The 23,797-nt window shown below is 42.7% G+C and overlaps 2 protein-coding genes across 3 annotated transcripts in view; both read right to left on the bottom strand.

Annotated features, from left to right (window-relative positions):
- LOC144890982 (protein FAM200C-like) overlaps positions 1–23,797 on the bottom strand; it is a 1,200,974-nt gene that overhangs the window by 258,732 nt on the left and 918,445 nt on the right. The window lies entirely within an intron of this gene.
- LOC137421111 (fibrillin-2) overlaps positions 1–23,797 on the bottom strand; it is a 291,848-nt gene that overhangs the window by 112,143 nt on the left and 155,908 nt on the right. For both annotated transcript variants that reach the window (XM_068106839.2, XM_068106838.2), the window contains exons 28-34: positions 14,108–14,230; positions 13,666–13,791; positions 10,264–10,389; positions 8,810–8,932; positions 8,444–8,566; positions 403–528; positions 36–158 (exon numbers count right to left, since the gene is read on the bottom strand). In XM_068106839.2, coding sequence (XP_067962940.2) covers positions 36–158; positions 403–528; positions 8,444–8,566; positions 8,810–8,932; positions 10,264–10,389; positions 13,666–13,791; positions 14,108–14,230 — 870 coding nt within the window. The remainder of the gene's footprint in view (positions 1–35; positions 159–402; positions 529–8,443; positions 8,567–8,809; positions 8,933–10,263; positions 10,390–13,665; positions 13,792–14,107; positions 14,231–23,797) is intronic.

Genomic DNA, 23,797 nt, shown 5'->3' with positions numbered 1-23,797 from the left:
AGGAAATCAAGGGTGCAGCAAAATGGGTGACAAACCTGTACAATTTCCTCCTGTGTCATCCGTTTCATACCCAGGGTCACAAATACAGCGGAACATGCCAAGAAGGTTTTCACATCTTCCAAAAACGCAAATGTTATCATACATGCATTCATCAGTGTCTGCAATAAAAAAAAAAGATCCGTACACTATATTTAGAACTCCAGCAAAAGTTACAGTCACCATAGCAACAAACTTGGATGAATCATTATTGCATTATAGAGAAGGCTCCATAATAATTATAATAAATCCATTTCCATAATGGTAATTCCACACCTTCAATCTAAAAATAATTGTACAAAAGTGTATTGGTGTAAAATTGATCACAGGTGTACATGTCATTTTTGACACATTGAAATTACCTACCTTTACAAGATTTTCCATCAAGGGTGGGCAAGAATCCCATGTCACATTCACATTTGTATCCACCCTCGGCATTCAAACACTGTCCATTTTCACATAAATTGACATTCTCCGCACATTCGTCGATGTCTGCAATAGAAGGAAATATATCATGCTTAACACAAGATGCTTGCAACTCTGTTATTGTTTAACTCTCAATGATACATACAGTAGTTGCTCAGATTATGCAGACTTACTGTTGACCTTTGTTTTAAGACACATTTTTGTAAAACGACAGCAAAAATGAATGGTATTTTTGGAATTATCTGATTAAAATCCGTCTTCAAAACCATTCTTTTCAGCGAGTTGACAGTAACCACTTCAATGGGAAATGGTACACTTTATCATCGTCAAAAACGACAGGGAATGTTCTACAAATAAAGGAGAGGGAATTTTCCACCAATTAATGACAGGGAATGTTCCACCAATAAAGGAGAGGGAATTTTCCACCAATTAATGACAGGGAATATTCCACCAATAAAGGAGAGGGAATTTTCCACCAATTAATGACAGGGAATGTTCCACCAATAAAGGAGAGGGAATTTTCCACCAATTAATGACAGGGAATATTCCACCAATAAAGGAGAGGGAATTTTCCACCAATTAATGACAGGGAATGTTCCACCAATAAAGGAGAGGGAATTTTCCACCAATTAATGACAGGGAATGTTCTACAAATAAAGGAGAGGGAATTTTCCACCAATTAATGACAGGGAATGTTCCACCAATAAAGGAGAGGGAATTTTCCACCAATTAATGACAGGGAATGTTCCACCAATAAAGGAGAGGGAATTTTCCACCAATTAATGACAGGGAATATTCCACCAATAAAGGAGAGGGAATTTTCCACCAATTAATGACAGGGAATGTTCCACCAATAAAGGAGAGGGAATTTTCCACCAATTAATGACAGGGAATATTCCACCAATAAAGGAGAGGGAATTTTCCACCAATTAATGACAGGGAATATTCCAACAATAAACGAGAGGGAATTTTCCACCAATTAATGACAGAATGTTCCACCAATAAAGGAGAGTGAATTTTCCACCAATTAATGACAGGGAATGTTCCACCAATAAAGGAGAGGGAATTTTCCACCAATTAATGACAGGGAATGTTCCACCAATAAAGGAGATGGAATTTTCCACCAATTAATGACTGAGAATGTTCCACCAATAAAGGAGAGGGAATTTTCCACCAATTAATGACTGAGAATGTTCCACCAATAAAGGAGAGGGAATTTTCCACCAATGAATGACAGGGAATATTCCACCAATAAAGGAGAGGAAATTTTCCACCAATTAATGACTGAGAATGTTCCACCAATAAAGGAGATGGAATTTTCCACCAATTAATGACAGAGAATCTTCCACCAATAAAGGAGAGGGAATTTTCCACCATTTAATGACAGGGAATCTTCCACCAATAAAGGAGAGGGAATTTTCCACCAATTAATGACAGGGAATATTCCACCAATAAAGGAGAGGGAATTTTCCACCAATTAATGATGGAATATTCCACCAATAAAGGAGAGGGAATTTTCCACCAATTAATGACAGAAAATGTTCCACCAATAATGAAGAGGGAATTTTCCACCAATATAGGAGAGGGAATTTTCTACCCATTAATGACAGGGAATATTCCACCAATAATGAAGAAGGAATCTTCCACCAATATAGGAGAGGGAATTTTCCACCCATTAATGACAGGGAATGTTCTACCAATAAAGGAGAGGGAATTTTCCACCAATTAATGACAGGGAATCTTCCACCAATAAAGGAGATGGAATTTTCCACCAATTAATGACAGGGAATGTTCCACCAATAATGAAGAGGGAATTTTCCACCAATATAGGAGAGGGAATTTTTTACCCATTAATGACAGGGAATATTCCACCAATGATGAAGAAGGAATTTTCCACCAATTAATGACAGGGAATGTTCCACCAATAAAGGAAACAATTTTCCACCAATTAATGACAGGGAATGTTCCACCAATAAAGGAAAGGGAATTTTCCACCAATTAATGACAGGGAATGTTCCACCGATAAAGGAGAGGGAATTTTCCACCAATTAATGACAGGGAATGTTCCACCAATAAAGGAGAGGGAATTTTCCACCAATATAGGAGAGGGAATTTTCTACCCATTAATGACAGGGAATATTCCACCAATAATGAAGAAGGAATCTTCCACCAATATAGGAGAGGGAATTTTCCACCCATTAATGACAGGGAATGTTCTACCAATAAAGGAGAGGGAATTTTCCACCAATTAATGACAGGGAATCTTCCACCAATAAAGGAGATGGAATTTTCCACCAATTAATGACAGGGAATGTTCCACCAATAATGAAGAGGGAATTTTCCACCAATATAGGAGAGGGAATTTTTTACCCATTAATGACAGGGAATATTCCACCAATGATGAAGAAGGAATTTTCCACCAATTAATGACAGGGAATGTTCCACCAATAAAGGAAACAATTTTCCACCAATTAATGACAGGGAATGTTCCACCAATAAAGGAAAGGGAATTTTCCACCAATTAATGACAGGGAATGTTCCACCGATAAAGGAGAGGGAATTTTCCACCAATAAATGACAGAATGTTCCACCAATAAAGGAGAGGGAATTTTCCACCAATTAATGACTGAGAATGTTCCACCAATAAAGGGGAGTGAATTTTCCACCAATTAATGACTGAGAATGTTCCACCAATAAAGGAGAGGGAATTTTCCACCAATTAATGACTGAGAATGTTCCACCAATAAAGGAGATGGAATTTTCTACCAATTAATGACAGGGAATATTCCACAATAAAAAAGGGAATTTTCCACCAATTAATGACAGAGAATCTTCCACCAATAAAGGAGAGGGAATTTTCCACCAATTAATGACAGGGAATGTTCCACCAATAATGAAGAGGGAATTTTCCACCAATATAGGAGAGGGAATTTTCTACCCATTAATGACAGGGAATATTCCACCAATAATGAAGAAGGAATCTTCCACCGATAAAGGAGAGGGAATTTTCCACCAATATAGGAGAGGGAATTTTCTACCCATTAATGACAGGGAATATTCCACCAATAATGAAGAAGGAATCTTCCACCGATAAAGGAGAGGGAATTTTCCACCAATAAATGACAGAATGTTCCACCAATAAAGGAGAGGGAATTTTCTACCAATTAATGACTGAGAATGTTCCACCAATAAAGGAGAGGGAATTTTCCACCAATTAATGACAGGGAATGTTCCACCAATAAAGGAGAGGGAATTTTCCACCAATTAATGACAGGGAATATTCCACCAATGAAGGAGAGGGAATTTTCCACCAATTAATGACTGAGAATGTTCCACCAATAAAGGAGAGGGAATTTTCCACCAATTAATGACAGGGAATCTTCCACCAATAAAGGAGAGGGAATTTTCCACCAATTAATGACAGGGAATATTCCACCAATAAAGGAGAGGGAATTTTCCACCAATTAATGACGGAATATTCCACCAATAATGGAGAGGGAATTTTCCACCGATTAATGACAGGGAATGTTCCACCAATAATGAAGAGGGAATTTTCCACCAATATAGGAGAGGGAATTTTCTACCCATTAATGACAGGGAATGTTCTACCAATAAAGGAGAGGGAATTTTCAACCAATTAATGACAGGGAATCTTCCACCAATAAAGGAGAGGGAATTTTCTACCCATTAATGACAGGGAATGTTCTACCAATAAAGGAGAGGGAATTTTCGACCAATTAATGACAGGGAATCTTCCACCAATAAAGGAGAGGGAATTTTCTACCCATTAATGACAGGGAATATTCCACCAATAATGAAGAAGGAATCTTCCACCAATAAAGGAGAGGGAATTTTCCACCCATTAATGACAGGGAATGTTCTACCAATAAAGGAGAGGGAATTTTCCACCAATTAATGACAGGGAATCTTCCACCAATAAAGGAGAGGGAATTTTCCACCAATTAATGACAGGGAATCTTCCACCAATAAAGGAGATGGAATTTTCCACCAACTAATGACAGGGAATGTTCCACCAATAATGAAGAGGGAATTTTCCAACAATATAGGAGGGAATTTTCTACCCATTAATGACAGGGAATATTCCACCAATAATGAAGAGGAATCTTCCATCAATAAAGGAGAGGGAATTTTCCACCCATTAATGACAGGGAATATTCCACCAATTAATGACAGGGAATATTCCACCAATAAAGGAGATGGAATTTTCCACCAATTAATGACAGAGAATGTTCCACCAATAAAGGAGATGGAATTTTCCACCAATTAATGACAGGGAATATTCCACCAATAAAGGAGAGGGAATTTTCCACCAATTAATGACAGGGAATATTCCACCAATAAAGGAGATGGAATTTTCCACCAATTAATGACAGGGAATGTTTCACCAATAAAGGAGAGGGAATTTTCCATCAATTAATGACAGGGAATGTTCAACCAATAATGAAGAGGGAATTTTCCACCAACATGGGAGAGGGAATTTTCTACCCATTAATGACAGGGAATATTCCACCAATAATGAAGAGGGAATTTTCCACCCATTAATGACAGGGAATTTTCCACCAATTCATTACAGGGAATATTCCACCGATAAAGGAGAGGGCATTTTCCACCAATTAGTGACAGGGAATATTCCACCAATAAAGGAGAGGGAATTTTCCACCAATTAATGACAGGGAATATTCCACCAATAAAGGAGAGGGAATTTTCCACCAATTAATGACAGGGAATGTTTCACCAATAAAGGAGAGGGAATTTTCCATCAATTAATGACAGGGAATGTTCCACCAATAAAGGAGAGGGAATTTTCCACCAATTAATGACAGGGAATCTTCCACCAATAAAGGAGAGGGAATTTTCCACCAATTAATGACGGAATATTCCACCAATAATGGAGAGGGAATTTTCCACCGATTAATGACAGGGAATGTTCCACCAATAATGAAGAGGGAATTTTCCACCAATATAGGAGAGGGAATTTTCTACCCATTAATGACAGGGAATGTTCTACCAATAAAGGAGAGGGAATTTTCGACCAATTAATGACAGGGAATCTTCCACCAATAAAGGAGAGGGAATTTTCCACCAATTAATGACAGGGAATGTTCCACCAATAATGAAGAGGGAATTTTCCACCAATATAGGAGAGGGAATTTTCTACCCATTAATGACAGGGAATATTCCACCAATAATGAAGAAGGAATCTTCCACCAATAAAGGAGAGGGAATTTTCCACCCATTAATGACAGGGAATGTTCTACCAATAAAGGAGAGGGAATTTTCCACCAATTAATGACAGGGAATCTTCCACCAATAAAGGAGAGGGAATTTTCCACCAATTAATGACAGGGAATCTTCCACCAATAAAGGAGATGGAATTTTCCACCAACTAATGACAGGGAATGTTCCACCAATAATGAAGAGGGAATTTTCCAACAATATAGGAGAGGGAATTTTCTACCCATTAATGACAGGGAATATTCCACCAATAATGAAGAGGAATCTTCCATCAATAAAGGAGAGGGAATTTTCCACCCATTAATGACAGGGAATATTCCACCAATTAATGACAGGGAATATTCCACCAATAAAGGAGATGGAATTTTCCACCAATTAATGACAGGGAATGTTCCACCAATAAAGGAGATGGAATTTTCCACCAATTAATGACAGGGAATATTCCACCAATAAAGGAGAGGGAATTTTCCACCAATTAATGACAGGGAATATTCCACCAATAAAGGAGATGGAATTTTCCACCAATTAATGACAGGGAATGTTTCACCAATAAAGGAGGGAATTTTCCATCAATTAATGACAGGGAATGTTCAACCAATAATGAAGAGGGAATTTTCCACCAACATGGGAGAGGGAATTTTCTACCCATTAATGACAGGGAATATTCCACCAATAATGAAGAGGGAATTTTCCACCCATTAATGACAGGGAATTTTCCACCAATTCATTACAGGGAATATTCCACCGATAAAGGAGAGGGCATTTTCCACCAATTAGTGACAGGGAATATTCCACCAATAAAGGAGAGGGAATTTTCCACCAATTAATGACAGGGAATATTCCACCAATAAAGGAGAGGGAATTTTCCACCAATTAATGACAGGGAATGTTTCACCAATAAAGGAGAGGGAATTTTCCATCAATTAATGACAGGGAATGTTCCACCAATAATGAAGAGGGAATTTTCCACCAATAAAGGAGATGGAATTTTCCACCAATTAATGACTGAGAATGTTCCACCAATAAAGGAGGGAATTTTCCACCGATTAATGACAGGGAATGTTCCACCAATAAAGGAGGGAATTTTCCACCAATTAATGACAGGGAATTTTCCACCCATTAATGACAGGGAATATTCCACCGATTAAGGAGGGAATTTTCCACCCATTAATGACAGGGAATGTTCCACCAATAAAGGAGAGGGAATTTTCCACCAATTAATGACAGGGAATCTTCCACCAATAAAGGAGAGGGAATTTTCCACCAATTAATGACAGGGAATCTTCCACCAATAAAGGAGATGGAATTTTCCACCAATTAATGACAGGGAATATTCCGCCAATAATGAAGAAGGAATCTTCCACCAATAAAGGAGAGGGAATTTTCCACCAATTAATGACAGGGAATATTCCATCGATAAAGGAGGGAATTTTCCACCAATTAATGACTGAGAATGTTCCACCAATAAAGGAGGGAATTTTCCACCGATTAATGACAGGGAATATTCCACCAATAATGAAGAGGGAATTTTCCACCCATTAATGACTGGGAATTTTCCACCAATTCATTACAGGGAATATTCCACCGATAAAGGAGGGAATTTTCCACCGATTAATGACAGGGAATGTTCCACCAATAAAGGAGATGGAATTTTCCACCAATTAATGACAGGGAATATTCCACCAATAAAGGAGAGGGAATTTTCCACCAATTAATGACAGGGAATAGAACCACCTTTCGTGAATTGGTGAATTTTCCACCCATTAATGACAGGGAATTTTCCACCAATTCATTACAGGGAATATTCCACTGATAAAGGATGGAATTTTCCACCAATTAATGACTGAGAATGTTCCACCAATAAAGGAGGGAATTTTCCACCGATTAATGACGGAATATTCCACCAATTCATTACAGGGAATATTCCACCGATAAAGGATGGAATTTTCCACCAATTAATGACTGAGAATGTTCCACCAATAAAGGAGGGAATTTTCCACCAATTCATTACAGGGAATATTCCACCGATAAAGGATGGAATTTTCCACCAATTAATGACTGAGAATGTTCCACCACTAAAGGAGGGAATTTTCCACCGATTAATGACAGGGAATGTTCCACCAATAAAGGAGAGGGAATTTTCCACCAATTCATTACAGGGAATGCAAAAGTTTCATTATTTTTTTAAAACCTTAAAAAACGTGCGATAAAAATATAATTATACACAAACATGGGGCTGGCAGGATGGCCAAGATGTACGCACACTCGCCTCTAAGCTGTCTAGCCTGGGTTTGAATCCAGAGTCAGCTATAAAATTTAGTCTCGGTGTTTGGCAGGCAGGGCCATTCATAAATGTGTGTTCCGTCCCTCGCATGTACGTTAAACTGGGCGTCCCTGACTGGCGGACGTTAAAAATCCCACGTGTCCTTTGCAAAGTGTAGGTGAGCTATCGCCGACAGCCTGAGCAAATTACAAATTCCAGCCCTATCCTTCGTCAAACTTCAGGCCTGGCCAGCTAGTTCGTGAAAGACTTGGGCCAAGCTTCCCCTGGCCAACCCCACAAGAATGTGGGAATAATTGTGGCCGTCAAAGAAGACAAATTATGCACAAACATATATGGTAAATAATTATAAAATGAATATCAACTGAAAAACGAACTGTGTTACAGTTATGCACAGAAACAAAGCTGAACAATAGAGAGGTGGAGCTCTGGCAGATAACTCACCAACACAGTTCAGCCCATCCCCTGAGAATCCTTCTCGGCAGGCGCATGTAAATGAGCCAGGCATGTTGACACACATGGCAGAGTTGATACAGCCATGTGTGTCATTGGTGCATTCATCAATATCTGCAAGAGAACCAGAATGAGAAATTATGACTTTTTGCCATGATTTATAATCGATAATTCATAATCGTTCATTGCGCAACTTTTGAATGGCAAATCCAACTTTACCAACCAATTCTTTTTCACAGTCTCATCAATTGACTTTAACAGGTTTCCATTCTCTTCACCAATGAGCATGTTTTTGATTATGCTTCATTCTTTCCAACTTCTGTTTCTTGTTTGTGATGTTCCGAAAAAGCATCTTACCAAGGCACTGCACACCACTGCCCGTGTAGCCTTCAATGCATGTGCATTTGAACATGCCCTGCACGTTTGAGCAGGTAGCGTGCACATCACAATTGTGTGCTCCGATCTCACACTCGTCCACATCTGCCAAGAGAACACAAAAGCAGGCATAAAGATTGCACGCCAATAAATAAGCCGAAGAGCAGGTGGGTATAATATGCATTGCATGTTTAGTTTTGGAAATAAATTGACAACAGAGCTCATGACATGCTTCTAAAATATGGCAACTGGATTAAAGAGAGAAGAGAGGTGGAATGTGGAATTAGCGTACACACAATAAAGATAATAATCTGAGGCGACAGAACACAGGGAATTTGGCCTGTTTGGGTAGACAATGAAGAAACAATGGACCATATGAAGAGGAAAGAAATTTTGCAAACATAACTGGCATTTCACCTCCACAAATCAATCATCCAAAAGTAAACAATGCTCCACTGAACACAGCAAACAAGGAGAGGTAATAAAAAGTAAACAATCAAATTCTCTCCTGGTACAGCAATGGAGAATGATTATTAAAGATTATAATTCATGGAATAATTCATGCATTATTATTGTTATTATTATTGTTTTATCATAATAGATATCAAAGGTCAACATTGTCTTCTCCCAGCGTGGACCGGTTCACTACGATCGCCTCACTACACGTCGCTATCGAGGCACGGGCTTGTTTTAACTGAGGATAATGACCTGACTGAACTTGGGTTGCTGTGTTGTCATGATTTACACCAATCACAATACAAACATTTATTTTGTACAAATGTATTTGTAATATTGGTGATATTATTTATTTATAATCTAAAAAGGTCCAAGTGGTCGAAAACTCTAAATGGTCAAGGGCCCAAGCTGGTCTAATGGGTCTAAACTGTCTTACGGGTCTTTGGGCTCTTAAGGGTCTTCATGGTTTTTAATGGTCTTTGGGTCTTCAGGGTATTTGGGTCCTCTGGGTCTTTTAGGGTCTTAAGGGTCTTTGGGAACTTAAAGGATCTTCAAAGGTCTAAGGGGTCAAAAGGTATATTCCAACGGTATGTAATTAATAGACATGGTGCAACCGACGTTCAAACAGTACGTAATTAAGAGATTATATAGTCACGCGGCTCCACGGCCTCACCGACTTACTGCCTCACGGCTTCACTGACCGTCTTTTTCGATTTCATTTGTATTTGAAGAAGAAGAAGACGTTTTGGTCACAAATATACACACATAACCACATACATGAGCTCCATTATAATAAGATTTGAAGAAGAATACTACATTTGGTCACAAATATACATACATAACCATATACATTTGCTCCATTATAATAAGATTGCAATAGAGTTTGGGATAAACATTGTGGTTTCAAACAATGGTTCCAGCATGTTTAAAGTACCTGGGGATTATTTCTGCTTAAAGGTGTTTCAGTCATGGGAACTCACCCGTGCAGCCCGTAGAACCCTTCTTGACAGTAAATCCATCTCGACAATGACACACAAAGGAACCATGTGTATTCTCGCACCTCCCGTGAATGCAGATGTCAGGATTAAGTTCACACTCATTTACATCTGCAGGAGGTTAGAAGTTATAATAGCGTATTAATAAATAAAACAAAACGTTTCTTCCCATAGACACCAAAAATTAGGACATCGATAACCAGCATGAAAGTTCATGATCAACTAACCAGGTTGAGATGGATTAAGGAGAGAGGGTGGGAATTTTAAATGTTTTTTTTTCTCTAAAAGCTCATAGAAGAACTTGTGTATGAGTGAGAATGAGACAATAGACAGATCAACACATTGTTGTCTGTGGGATTTGAACATGTTTCCAACATCACGAGATAAGTACTTCAGACAGGATCACAAACAGCCATCCTGATACATATATATATATATATATATATAAACAGATGTTTGGCACTACAGAACTTAAAAATACAAGAAAACAAACATGACATAATTAGAGTAACCAAAGCTTTTCGTGCTGTACTCCTCAATATAAATCACAGCAAGAGAAAGAGGAAGTGAGAGATAGTGCATATATAAGCATGTATATGTAAGAGTGACACTGATTGGTTCATCAATCATGACATAATTGGTAATCTGAACACCCACTGGTTCACTCAATCATCACTATCTCTGGCTCCGACTGGCTGGAGCGGAGTTAAGAGTGACGACTCACCAGCACCAATACCTTGGAGGGAGGGGGGATGGGACCCCCGAAGCCGAGGACTCACTATTTGCAGACATACCATGGACGGGGTCGCGGCAGCACCTTTAATCTGTCTGTGTTGAAAGAGAATGAGAGAATGTACAAATTTCTTTTGACGAAACAATATAGGGTCCGTGGAATGGATGAAGGTTGCTTCCAACATACACAGATGTAATGCAGTCCAACCTCGGCAGAAGAACAAGAAGAAATGGCCAATGGTCCTTGAACGTTCCGACATTCTCGCGCCGGTTGTGCCCTCACTCCAAAGTTCTTTCCTCGAATCACCAGAGGGACATGCTTTTTGATACGATCAGCCAACCTCTAGGTTGTATGGCCCACGTACCTTTCACATCGACACTTTAACTCATAGATAAAATTTCTGATTTGTGAGGGAGGCAGCACATCCTTGTTGACTGACGTGAGCAAACGGTAAAGAGGTAAAGATGACTCAAGGTTGCACAGCCAGGTACGTGTTTGATACCGTATGTTTGATTTCTTCTTCAAACCTTTGTTATGATTGTCCTGATATAGACTAGGCATTTGTCAAGAACGATCTTGTGTTCCTTTGTCGTGATTAGAAACTTGTGCACAAATCTCTTAATTATATACTCCAGATAACCATTGCCACAGAGTACATTCATGATTTTGTGCATTTCAGCAGGAATATTACAAGGTGAGTAAACAGAGCTCGGAAGATTTGTACATATATACATATACATATATATGCATATACAGTATATATATGTATAAAGATATATATATACACACATATAAATAAAGTAAGTATAAATATATAATATCTAAACTGATATCTCAAAGCGAAACTGATGTTGAAAAGTGAAACTGAAACTGTTGATATATATGGAGCATCGAATGGGAAACCAGAATGAAATACTGTGGGAAATTGCTGAATCAATGCTACGGGGAGTATATAGAGAGGGAAGGTCGGAGCTGAAGAAACAATGTGGAGAGGGATAGGTGCCTGGAGGTGGTTGGTTGGTATGGAAAAAACCATGGTGATCTTCCATTAGGCGGTAGGCCCAAAACATGCCTAAACCCGTTTCCCAGCTGAACTTTCATAATATCACCTTCACTCCCGAGCAGTACTTCGGAGGTGCAACAAGCATGGATTGGAAATCTTAGCTGAGAGAACGGAACGAGGTTGTCGAGGTTACCAGCTGCACTCATTGCGACATTTGCTCACTGAATATTTACACTGAGTTCAGGTTTATACCAATACACACTCCAAAGGAAATTGCTCATTTCAGGTCAGACATCTACGACCCCCTGTCATTGACAGGTTGACAGGTACCTTTGCTAGTGTATATATACATATATTTATATATTCCTCTAATCCCTCTTGCTTAACGATATGTGAATATCTGACAACGTCACGCTTATCTGATCTAGCACCTCCTTAAAACTCTCAGATGCATATTATCAGGCGTCGGAACTTTATATTATCTTAGCTTTCTTAACTGTTTATTTACTTCCATCATTCCTACTTTTTTTTTTTCTTTTTTTTTAAATTCCTACCTGAAACTCTTCTGAAAGTCATTCACACTTTTATTTGAAGTGAACAGTTTTCAAAACATGCTGGAGAAATCCAGCAGGTCAGTGTGTGTGGAATCACTAAAAGCATAAAGGCAGTCCAAATCCACAGCCAAGATTCATCAGAAAGAAAATTCCATTCGGCAGACAATCCAGGCTTCCAACACCAAGATGCGTGTGGAATGATGTCAAGCATGAAACTTTGGGATGGGTTGCCAATGAACGTATTCACACCAGGTTTTACACACCAAGTTCATTACGGGAGATCAAACAATTATTTCACCTGTACAAAATGTATGTAGTTTGTGTGCAGTATTTATTACAATGTTTGTACTCATAGGTAACAGGCACTGGCATGTTTCGTTTACTCAAAAGAGGTGCATTTTTGCTTAAGGTAGGTGCACATGACTGAAGCAATAAGATAAGAAAAAACAGTTCAGATATATTTATCAGGTCCATCTTTTAAATTAAACTTTATTCGTCTTTTCTGATGTTGTTGGGAATCAGATACGACCCTCTTTTAAGAGACTATATACCAACTGGTTCCATAAGCATGATTATCCTACCTGCTCTCCCCTTTCACTGAGTATTGTTTGCCAGCCTTAGCAATAACTCAAAATTTTTGGAAAATACATATTAAAACTGTCGTTATTAAATAATGAATGAGCACATGGCAGTCCACAGAGACATTATTTCATTTGGGAGAAGCATAGAGGTTTCAAACAATTGTTCCCAACTCCATGGGTCAATATTTAACTTCAAGGCCCTGAGGAGGTGGAATTCATGACAGAACAACACAATCAAGAAAGAAAAGCTTGCATGAAGACGTCCTTCATGGATAGAGGAGGAAAGAGAAATCATCACGAACGATTGTCCTTGGATGGGTTCTGTGTACGATGGCTGCATAGTCGGAAACTTCGTGACCTTCATAATATCAAGGGATGAGAGTTGGGGCTAGCATTGTGAAAGGGGTAAGACCACTCTGGCCCTAATCCCAAACTTCTCTTCTAAGATTTTCGACTATGTATTGTTTACTTCAGTTTTGTCAAGGTTAAATATGACATAATGGTGCATTATCTTACCGGTGCAAGACTTGAAGTCTGCAGAGGACTCAAAGCCGTCGTAGCAGATGCAGCGGTACTCCCCTGGCATGTTGCTGCACTGCCCTCCATCGCAAAGATGTAGATTGTCTTCACACTCATCAATATCTGCAGGCATATGAAGTATGAAAAGTTATCTCTTCCTGGTTTTTCTGCCATAACACACCACACCTTTCTCTGTCACCTTGCAACAGTTCAAGCCATTTACCTTTTCCTACTATTTTCGATACTCCATCATCTGAATCTTGTATTATTGATATACGAGTTATTCATTGACAGCACTACAGTAGAAAATGGAATAAGAACACTCCATTATATGACTACAATTGTAGTATGTTTAGTTGTAGATATACAAGGTTGTAAGAAATATATTGTATTGTAAAAGATTTCGATGAATATTACAATTTTTAAGATTATCCATTACCAAAGCAGGTGCGTTGATCAGGGAGTAGTGCATAGCCATATTCACAGCTACACTCGTAGCTTCCATCCGAGTTGGTGCAATGAGTGTCACAACCTCCATTCATTATGGTGCATTCTTCAACATCTGCAAGCAAATCCAGGTTGTAGAGATGCTAAATTTTTAACGGGATTACGTTGTGATGGCTTCTACATTGTTATCACTCCATGAAATAAATGCAGCATCGAGGAAAGTTCAATTTTTCCCCAAAGGATCACAAATCAAGACTTCTCGACCACATCCCCATCCTTTACCCTGCAATGCACCAATGTTCTACACCAATATTCATTGTGACACCTATATTCATCCTACTACCTATATTCATATATATATATATATATATATATATATATATATATATATATATATATATATAATCATATATATATAATCATATATATATATTGTTGCGGTGTTTAGAACCTTCACATGTAAATTTAGTGGTAAATTCCCTTATAAATAACCCTTGTGTACATTTCCCCTTAATTGGCTGTTAATTGAAATAATTGCACCTTAGTTAGTCCACATTGCAACACGTAGCAAATCATAGGCCCTTTTCATAGTTATATCATTAGTATGTGTTTCAGGTAAGGCTGTGTTCCCAATAGTTGACTCTACGTTGCATCAATCAAATGAGATAGATCCCTTTCAATATCCCCAATGGCCTCCTAAAAGTGCCAGTAAGTTGCATGGGGCTGTGTTTACTGGCTCCACATCGCCCCAAACTCCATTGCCCACGAGGCCAGGATCGGAGGAGAAGGGCATGACCCCACCTCATCATCAAAGGTGGAGCCAGAGAGCCCCTGGCGACCAACCAGAAATCGGTGGGCATGGCTTGATGGTGCGTGGCAAGAAACATCTGGCAAGTTCGAGAGGGTTCCAAAGGGGTGGTTATAAAACCGTGGGTGCGAGGCCCCCACCAGGACGAGACGCGCAGATGAGTTGGACAAAGAAGGTACGAATTGGAGTTGAGAGAGACGTGCATGAGGAGGTTCCAGAGAGTCGGTGAGAAGGCAGGAGACACCAGCTGCGTGAAGCTCCGAGACGCTGCTTCGAGCAGCCCTGCCGTGTGAACCCGAGTGCGGGGAGTCGGCGGCCGCTCGCTTCCAGCCCTGCCGTTCTGCACGGACCCTTTTCATCCTTCGTCCAGCCATTCCTGCCTGCAATCCCCTTTTGTGTACGTGAGTTTGTTCTGTTCGTTTTGTCCCTGGGGTATAAGTTAAGCCTGTATCGTTAAGAATTGCACTGTGTATCTTCTTCTTCTTCGTCCTGTAAATTACCTTCGTTTCTTCTTTGGTTTTGTATAGTAGTAAATAAATACCTGTTCCTCCTTACTTTGGTTTCATTCTCGTCCGATCGTCTTCGTGTTTTCCCTATTGAATATCTGTGGCACGATTTTTGCAGAACTGCTTACAATCGGGTTTAGTCAATTGCTAACGGCTCGGATTCCGGATTGCTAAACCGCTCGGCAAACTCCATCTTGTCCGGAATTCGAGCGGTACTTGTCTCCCTGTTTTGCGGAGGGATTGATAAAGGTATTCGGGCTAATACCTGGACCAATAACCCTGATCAATCCCACCCCGCAAAAGAGCATTACAAGTACCAGGACCGGTCGGACGGCCAGCTTAACAAGACAAGGGGATTAAACCCCCCTTGCTAACGGGAGTGCCGTCCCCCGGATCCGTAACAATTGGTGTCTGGGAGTGGGATTTGACCCGGAGTGCGCTTAACGCACTCGAAATTACGAGCGGCCGAAATTTTTATTATAACACCTACATTTTAAAATCGTGCCATGGATGATCAAGGCGGTCGGATGCCAGTGGGGGTAGAAGAAGAGGGTTTTGAGGTAACTCAGGACCCCAGGGAGGAATTGGGAGAGAGAGAGGAAGAAAGCAATGAGAATGCGGTCGAGGAGGTTGGAGGCGCACAAGACGGCGCCTCGCACGTGGCGTCGAGAGCCGCGCCCTTTGTGCCAACGGTTGAAGACATGCAATCATTTATGGCACAAGTGGAGGCCCTTATGGTCAGGACGTATGAACGATTGGGAAGCCAAATTGAAGCAATAACGGACAAAATGAGGGCCGATAGAGAGGGAATGAAAAACAGAATGGGTGGCCGAATAAAAAAAATGGGGGAGAACATTGACCGCGAGTTGGGCGAGCAGGTCCCAGGGGCACGCGACGAGGAAACGCGAGTCGAGGAGCGCGGGTTGAGCGAGTTGGAGCAAAGCGCAGGTAACTGGACCAGGGTAGAAATCGCGACCCGGGGTGTGGGGAAGCCGGTGACCGCTGAGGTGGAAGAGGGAATTTTAATAAAGCCAGCAGTCGTCGAGGTGAATAAAGAAAAAGAAATAGTTGAAATCGGGCTTGGAGAGATGGCAGAAATAGAAGAGCACCAGCAGAAGGACGAAATGGATTGTGCACAAAGTCTAAGCTCACACCTTGATGCCGTGCTTAACCCCAATAAAGATTTGCAGGTGTTGGAGCAGGGAGGAAGAAGAAGCGCCCAGGTGAGTCGTGCTGTATATTGTGCGGGTAGATTTTGCAGGAGGATGTTTGGCGCAAAAAGAATTTTCGCGCGCTTGGGATCCCAGCGTACCGCGGGCGTTTGTGGGAGGTCCGTTGGGCTCTGTGTGAGAGAAAATGGCACGCGTGGGAGGAAAAAGTGTGCGTCGAAGAGTGAGTGTGTTACAAAGTGTGGTAGTGATACCGGGTGCGAGAGCGAATGCACGTCGGAGGGTATGTGTGAAACAGAGTGTACGGAGTGTGACACGGAGAGTGAGTTGGTGGTGGAGCGGGTGCGAGGATGCACCCTTGGAATGGTTGAGAGTGTGCGAGAACGCACACCTGAGTTGGTTGTGGCGCGGGTGCGGGAGAGCACATCGGAGCGCGTGAGTGGGTGGATGCAAGAGTGCACCCCCATGAGTGGTACGGAGTACATACCGGGAGAATGTGCGCAAGAAGGTGCGCGAGAGGTGTGGTGTGTAACAGGGAGTGCGGTGGTGGAATGGACGGAGTGTGTGGAATGCATGAGAGGCGCTGAGCCGCCAGGGTTGGTGAGTGTAAAAAGGAACGCGTGGTGTGAGCATGTCCGGGGAGCATCGACGTTAAACGGGATAGCGGTTAGACCGATGTTTAGCCGACGCGAGCCCTCGGTCCGTGCTGGGCTTTGGGTATTGCGGGAGCCGGCGGGAATCGGTGCTGCGTCGCTCCTCTTCGGAGCGTCGTGCATGATCTGGGCCTGGCCCCGCCCCGCACGGTCGAGTCCGGGCCTTGCCGGGCAAGGCGACCGGCCCGGTTTGAGGGCAGGTAGGAAGGATCGGGACGGCGCCCCCTTGTGGTGGCGGCGTTCCACCCGGGCAAGGTTGGCCCATCGCGCTTGGGAGCGAGAGGCCCTGTGTACGGATGGCGCTTTAAACCTCGGCCCATCCAAACCTCCTCCCCTGAACCGAATGCCGGACGGACTCAACCTGCAGGCGACCAAACCACCGGAATTCATTGCTCGGCTTTGCGAAGCCGAGTTTTAATGATGTAATGACGCACCGAGGCTCAAGTTTAATGGACCTTTGGTAGGAGTAGGAAATTGTTGATTGGCAAATGGGACTGGTAAATTTGATTGGCGAAGATGATTGGCAGTAGAGATTGGCAAATTTTGGATTGGCAAGAATTGGATGGGCAAAATTGGTAGTGAGAGATACCCGAGGTGGAGGGATGGCAAATCCACCATCCCTCACATCCACTCCGGGCACATGAGCTATAGTTTATGGGGTTTGGCAGTGTAAGCTCGCCGAGGGAGGGTTTGGATAATTGCATAGGGACCTAGAGATGACAATAGGTAACTGTAGGGTTAAGTAGCGACATTGTACCTGTAGTAGGGGACGTAGAATAGATTAGGTGGATTATAACGACGAGGGAGCGCAATAATATAAGGGGCGACTGGGAAGCGCGAGTTTTAGAAGGGCACCAGTTAGATCAGATGATGCTGTGTGTGTGTGTAGAAAAAGTATTGAGCAGAGTATTGTGAGTGTGGGTGAATGGCATTGTAGTGAATGAAGAAGCCTGGGAGGAAAGGAGGGTGCAAGAGCCACCAGGTGTGTGTGAGCACAGGTGTGCAAGTGAACAGGTGTATGGAGAATGGTTGGATGAAATGAATGGTCTGGAGTAAATGGAGTATGGAATGGATGGTGTGGGGTGAGTAGTGTGGAAAACGTGGAGTGGAGTGGTTGGTGTGAAGGGAGTGGATGGGGAAGATGGACCCCTATCACGAATACCCGGGGAGGGTAGTTTAAGAGTAGGTAGAGGGTATAGGTAAATTGTGGTTGGATATTGGCATCTGTGGTGCGTGTGGTAGAATGGTGTTTGGATGGGTGCATTAGTGACATGGAAATGGCTGGGCGTGTGGCCTGTTAGTGTGTGTGTGGTTAAATGGACACTCCGCCACTGTGAGGATGTTGGCCAGGTGAGGCCGCACGTGGGCTCTGGGAGCCGGTAGAGTTGTGAGTGGGGCCCGAGGATCTGGAGGACGGACCCAGGTAGCCCAGTGCCAGAGAGGGCACCGAGGGGGTAAGTGCCAGGGAGGGCCTTCCCCAGTTAGATAGGTTAGGGTAAAGGAGCAGGTAAGCTCGGAGGCAACTGCAGTGGCGGAGGTGTGCAGGTGAGTAGACCTGCTAGGGGAGCCACACGACCCAGTCCTGAAATTGTGCAAAGGCACAGGGAGTTGAATCGGGGGAGTGAGACCCCAAATTGGAGAGCGCCACAGTATGTGCAATGGGAGTTTGGTTTTTAGAACTGCATAGAGTAAGATGGCCAATGGTTTGGCAGGGAAAGACGACCCCGGGTAGTGTAAAGTGTGTTAATGTCATTTAGAAAGTAGTTAGGATTTAAAAATCTCCTCGCACCATCTGCATCCACTCACCTGAGGTGACGACAGTGCTCCACGCCATGCCATGGTTTGTTTATTTTTGTGTGCACATGTTTTTGGGAATGTGAGACGCATCACGACGTGGGTGTGACATTGTGTTGTTGTTCCATCTCTTCCTCCTTAAGAGGGATTGATGATGAATTGGGTGATGGCAAATTTGGTTTCAGAGGGATTGGTAATGAATTTGGATTAGGGGAGATATGGGGAAGCCGAGACAATAGAGACAAATTTGTAAATTGTTGTGTAAATATGGGGTAAGGGGCGAGGGTAGAGTAGGTGACAGGGGGGGGGGGGGGTGGGTGACGTACGTTAGGGACGAGCTTTCTCCGCTCGATCTCCAGGCGCACCTCACCTCTGCATTGCCTTTATTGATGTGTACCCTTGTGCCCTTACCAATCGCTGACTCTGCTTTGTCTTCCTTCCCACCCATGGACCGTGCTCTCTGGGCACTGAGGGAGAGCGTGCGGGAGCCGCATTTGTGTGCCCGAGCCGCCGCTGCCAGCTGCCTGGATCGATGCACCACTTTATGGACTGCACGTCTTGCGGCCAAGCACCGCACTTATGGACCACGGTACTGTGGCCGAGCACCACTGATGGACCCCACGTGTTGGGGCCTGGCCCCTCTGCTGGGACCGGCCACGATGGCCCAGGAAAGATCTTGCTTGCGGACCACGGAGAGGTGGCCCCTTTTGCCCTACAGGTGGACCACCCATAGTTGGCCCCTGTGGGCCATAAATAAAAATGGACACGTTTTGTGCCTTTTATTGTTATTATTGCAAATAGGCAGCAAGCCAGAATAAATAACGACAACATCTGGAAGAGACGTCGGCCAGCAGAGGGAGCAGAAAGAAGACCATCAGTTTGTTTTTATTGTGTGTGCAATGTAGCACTGGATAGTGCTTCATGGTGCTTATTGGTGCTTTGGTGCTTGCATGCTCGGGGATGCATTGCAATATCAATCCTGCATCCCCGGGCATGTAGAGGTGGTGTATCGATGCAGTGCATGCTTTCTCCTCCCTCCCACAGGGTTCTTTTTCTTTTGTTTCCTCAAAACAAATGACAGGTCCTGGGTTGCAGTTTTGTAAATGCAAATAGTGTCACTTGTAAAAAATGCTCCCCACCGTAAATGTGTAGCTTGAAAATAATTCCGCAATTCGGTTATTCTGTGGGTGTGAATCTGTTAGGTAGGATGCAACGTAGCAGGTGGGACATACTTAATTTTGTTTTAAAACTGTCGCACTCAAGGGCAAGGTTAATAGTAGAGGGTATGACACCTGCGTGTCACATTAAGTGAAAGTTTTTTTTTCGGCCCGAGGAGTGCCGTGAGGAATGAGGGTGCTGTGTTGCGGTTTTTAGAACCTTCACATGTAAATTTAGTGGTAAATTCCCTTCTAAATAACCCCTGTGTACATTTCCCCTTAATTGGCTGTTAATTGAAATGATTGCACCTTAGTTAGTCCACATTGCAACACGTAGCGAATCATAGGCCCTTTTCATAGTTATATCATTAGTATGTGTTTCAGGTAAGGCTGTGTTCCCAATAGTTGACTCTACGTTGCATCAATCAAATGATAGATCCCTTTCAATATCCCCAATGGCCTCCTAAAAGTGCCAGTAAGTTGCATGGGGCTGTGTTTACTGGCTCCACATCACCCCAAACTCCATTGCCCACGAGGCCAGGATCGGAGAAGAAGGGCGTGACCCCACCTCGTCATCAAAGGTGGAGCCAGAGAGCCCCTGGCGACCAACCAGAAAACGGTGGGCATGGCTTGATGGGGCGTGGCAAGAAACATCTGGCAAGTTCGAGAGGGTTCCAAAGGGGTGGTTATAAAACCCTGGGTGCGAGGCCCCCACCAGGACGAGACGCGCAGATGAGTTGGACAAAGAAGGTACGAATTGGAGTTGAGAGAGACGCGCATGAGGAGGTTCCAGAGAGTCGGTGAGAAGGCAGGATACACCAGCTGCGTGAAGCTCTGAGACGCTGCTTCGAGCAGCCCTGCCGCGTGAAGCTCTGACGCGCTGCTTCGAGCAGCCCTGCCGTGTGAACCCGAGTGCGGGGAGTCGGCGGCCGCTCGCTTCCAGCCCTGCCGTTCTGCACGGACCCTTCTCATCCTTCGTCCAGCCATTCCTGCCTGAAATCCCCTTTTGTGTACGTGAGTTTGTTCTGTTCGTCTTGTCCCTGGGGTATAAGTTAAGCCTGTATAGTTAAGAATTGCACTGTGTATCTTCTTCTTCTTCATCCTGTAAATTACCTTCGTTTCTTCTTTGGTTTTGTATAGTAGTAAATAAATACCTGTTCCTCCTTACTTTGGTTTCATTCACGTCCGATCGTCTTCGTGTTTTTCCTATTGAATATCTGTGGCACAAATTTGGCAGAACCGCTTGCAATCGGGTTTAGTCAATTGCTAACGGCTCGGATTCCGGATTGCTAAACCGCTCAGCAAACTCCATCTTGTCCGGGATTCGAGCGGTACTTGTCTCCCTGTTTTGCGGAGGGATTGATAAAGGTATTCGGGCTAATACCTGGACCAATAACCCTGATCAATCCCACCCCGCAAAGGAGCGTTACAAGTACCAGGACCGGTCGGACGGCCAGCTTAACAAGACAAGGGGATTAAACCCCCCTTGCTAACAGGAGTGCCGTCCCCCGGATCCGTAACAATATATATATATATATACATATATACATACATATACATATATATAATTTCAAAACACACCTGGTCACAAGTGTGCTGCACTGACCGGGTCCTCAGCATCATCCCGTTTCGGCCCTTCAACTTCGATACGGTCAGCTAAGGTGGGCCAGCAGGGCACATACACATCCACATGCAGCAACTACACCTGGATGCGTACATACCCCCACCCCCAGCCAGTGCGAATGCAGACTACAACAGCAACACCTCCACATCCAGAATCCACAGCACCAAACAAACATGGTGGAACACTCAAACACCCACCTTTATACACTTCACCACTCACCAACAAAACACACCAGATCATTCACACACACACACACACACACACACACACACACACACACACACACACACACACACACACACACACACACACACACACACACACACACACACACACACAAACACCTCAACATACAAAAACACACGCACTCATGCAAAAATTAATTCATGCAAAAACACACCCTCACCCACTCGCTCACATACACAAAATAAGAAATAATAATAGTAACAAACAAACAAACAAAACAAAAAAACCACACCCACTCATGACCCACTCCTGCAACACACACACACACACACACACACACACACACACACACACACACACACACACACACACACACACACACACACACACACACACACACACATACACACACACACACACACACACACACACCTCCATTTCTATTCCATAACCATATATATATATATATATATATATGCAAAAATACACAAAGCTGCCAAGTTTAGAATGTTTAACCTTCGGTCATATAGGTTCATAAAAAAACGTATTTAACTAGAAAAACTCAAGTCATAAATGTTAGCGAAGCAGCTGTGGGAAAGTATAATCTTTAAAAGGAAGAAACAAAATTAATGGTAGGTCGAAACAAAAACTGAAGGATAGATTGTATAAATTGTAAATAAAGGTTCAACATTATTGGAAACACATAATGAAAGAGTTTTATGGTTGGCTGCATGGCCTGGAGGTACCATGGCCAGATTCCAAATTCCTGCCCTAATCTACAGGGGCCATTGCATCAGCAGCACAGTCAGGACTTCAGCCAATTATGCTACCTGGCAGCCTTGTGCTGCATATGAAATAAGAAGAAGAAGAAAGTTTTTGTGGTGTTAATTAGTACTTTCACAAATGTATTATTTCAATTGCAGCAGGTAGTTGTTTTGTGAGAGCAACAAGCATGAAAGAGAAAGAAGGAGGAAAAAAAACCTCTTCTGCCCATGAAGCTAAAACCTGCTGACAAATTGTGGCATTGTGCGATTGGGTCGTACTGAACACAACAGATGGGAATATTGCATGATATTATCCCTTTGCATTGTCTGAATATGATTTTTATGCACTTTAAGCCTAATAATTTGTAGGCAATCTATTTTCTGAGTTGAAATTTGGCCGAAGGTAACTTTGGAACATCAAACGTTTGAACTTTGAACTGAAACTTTGAACTGAACTGAAACTGAAACTTTGAACTGAACTTTGAACTGAACTCTGAACTTGAAACTTTGAACATCATCATTTTTTATGAACATGAATGTCTAATTTTTTTTTTTTTTTTGTATACAAGATCGAGGCTCTTGCAAGAGCTAACGTTAATCACACAGAAAGACAAACCGACACATAAAACATATAACATGGAGAGTGGTAGACAAGATGGGGCGAGACGGGGAGGAACACAAACACAACATCTGAGAGCAGGGACATCGAGAGATCAGTGGGAGGGAGATGGCTTTGGTGGGGGGGGGGGGGGGGGGTGGAGGCATAGGAATGGGGGGTGGGAGAGGTATAAAACATATGGACACTGCCAGGACTTCTAGGAAAGAAGTTGGAATTTCAAACAAGGTGGATCTGGGGTGAATTCGTGGGGGTAGAAAAGATCAAGGTTTTGGATGGGGAAAGATGAGATGGTGGTGAACAGCTGTTTTAAAGACCTGGAGGGAGGAGTGGGATTGAAGGGAGTGTGGGAGTTTGTTCCGGAGGCGGGAAAAAAGAGGAATGAAAGAGTGAAGGTGAGCAGAG

Source organism: Myxine glutinosa, chromosome 2 (assembly GCF_964187855.1).
Source record: "Myxine glutinosa chromosome 2, kmMyxGlut1.1, whole genome shotgun sequence".
Lineage (NCBI taxonomy): Eukaryota > Metazoa > Chordata > Myxini > Myxiniformes > Myxinidae > Myxine > Myxine glutinosa.
The sequence above is the reverse complement of the archived record's forward strand: the minus strand, read 5'-3'. Positions and strand labels throughout refer to the sequence as shown.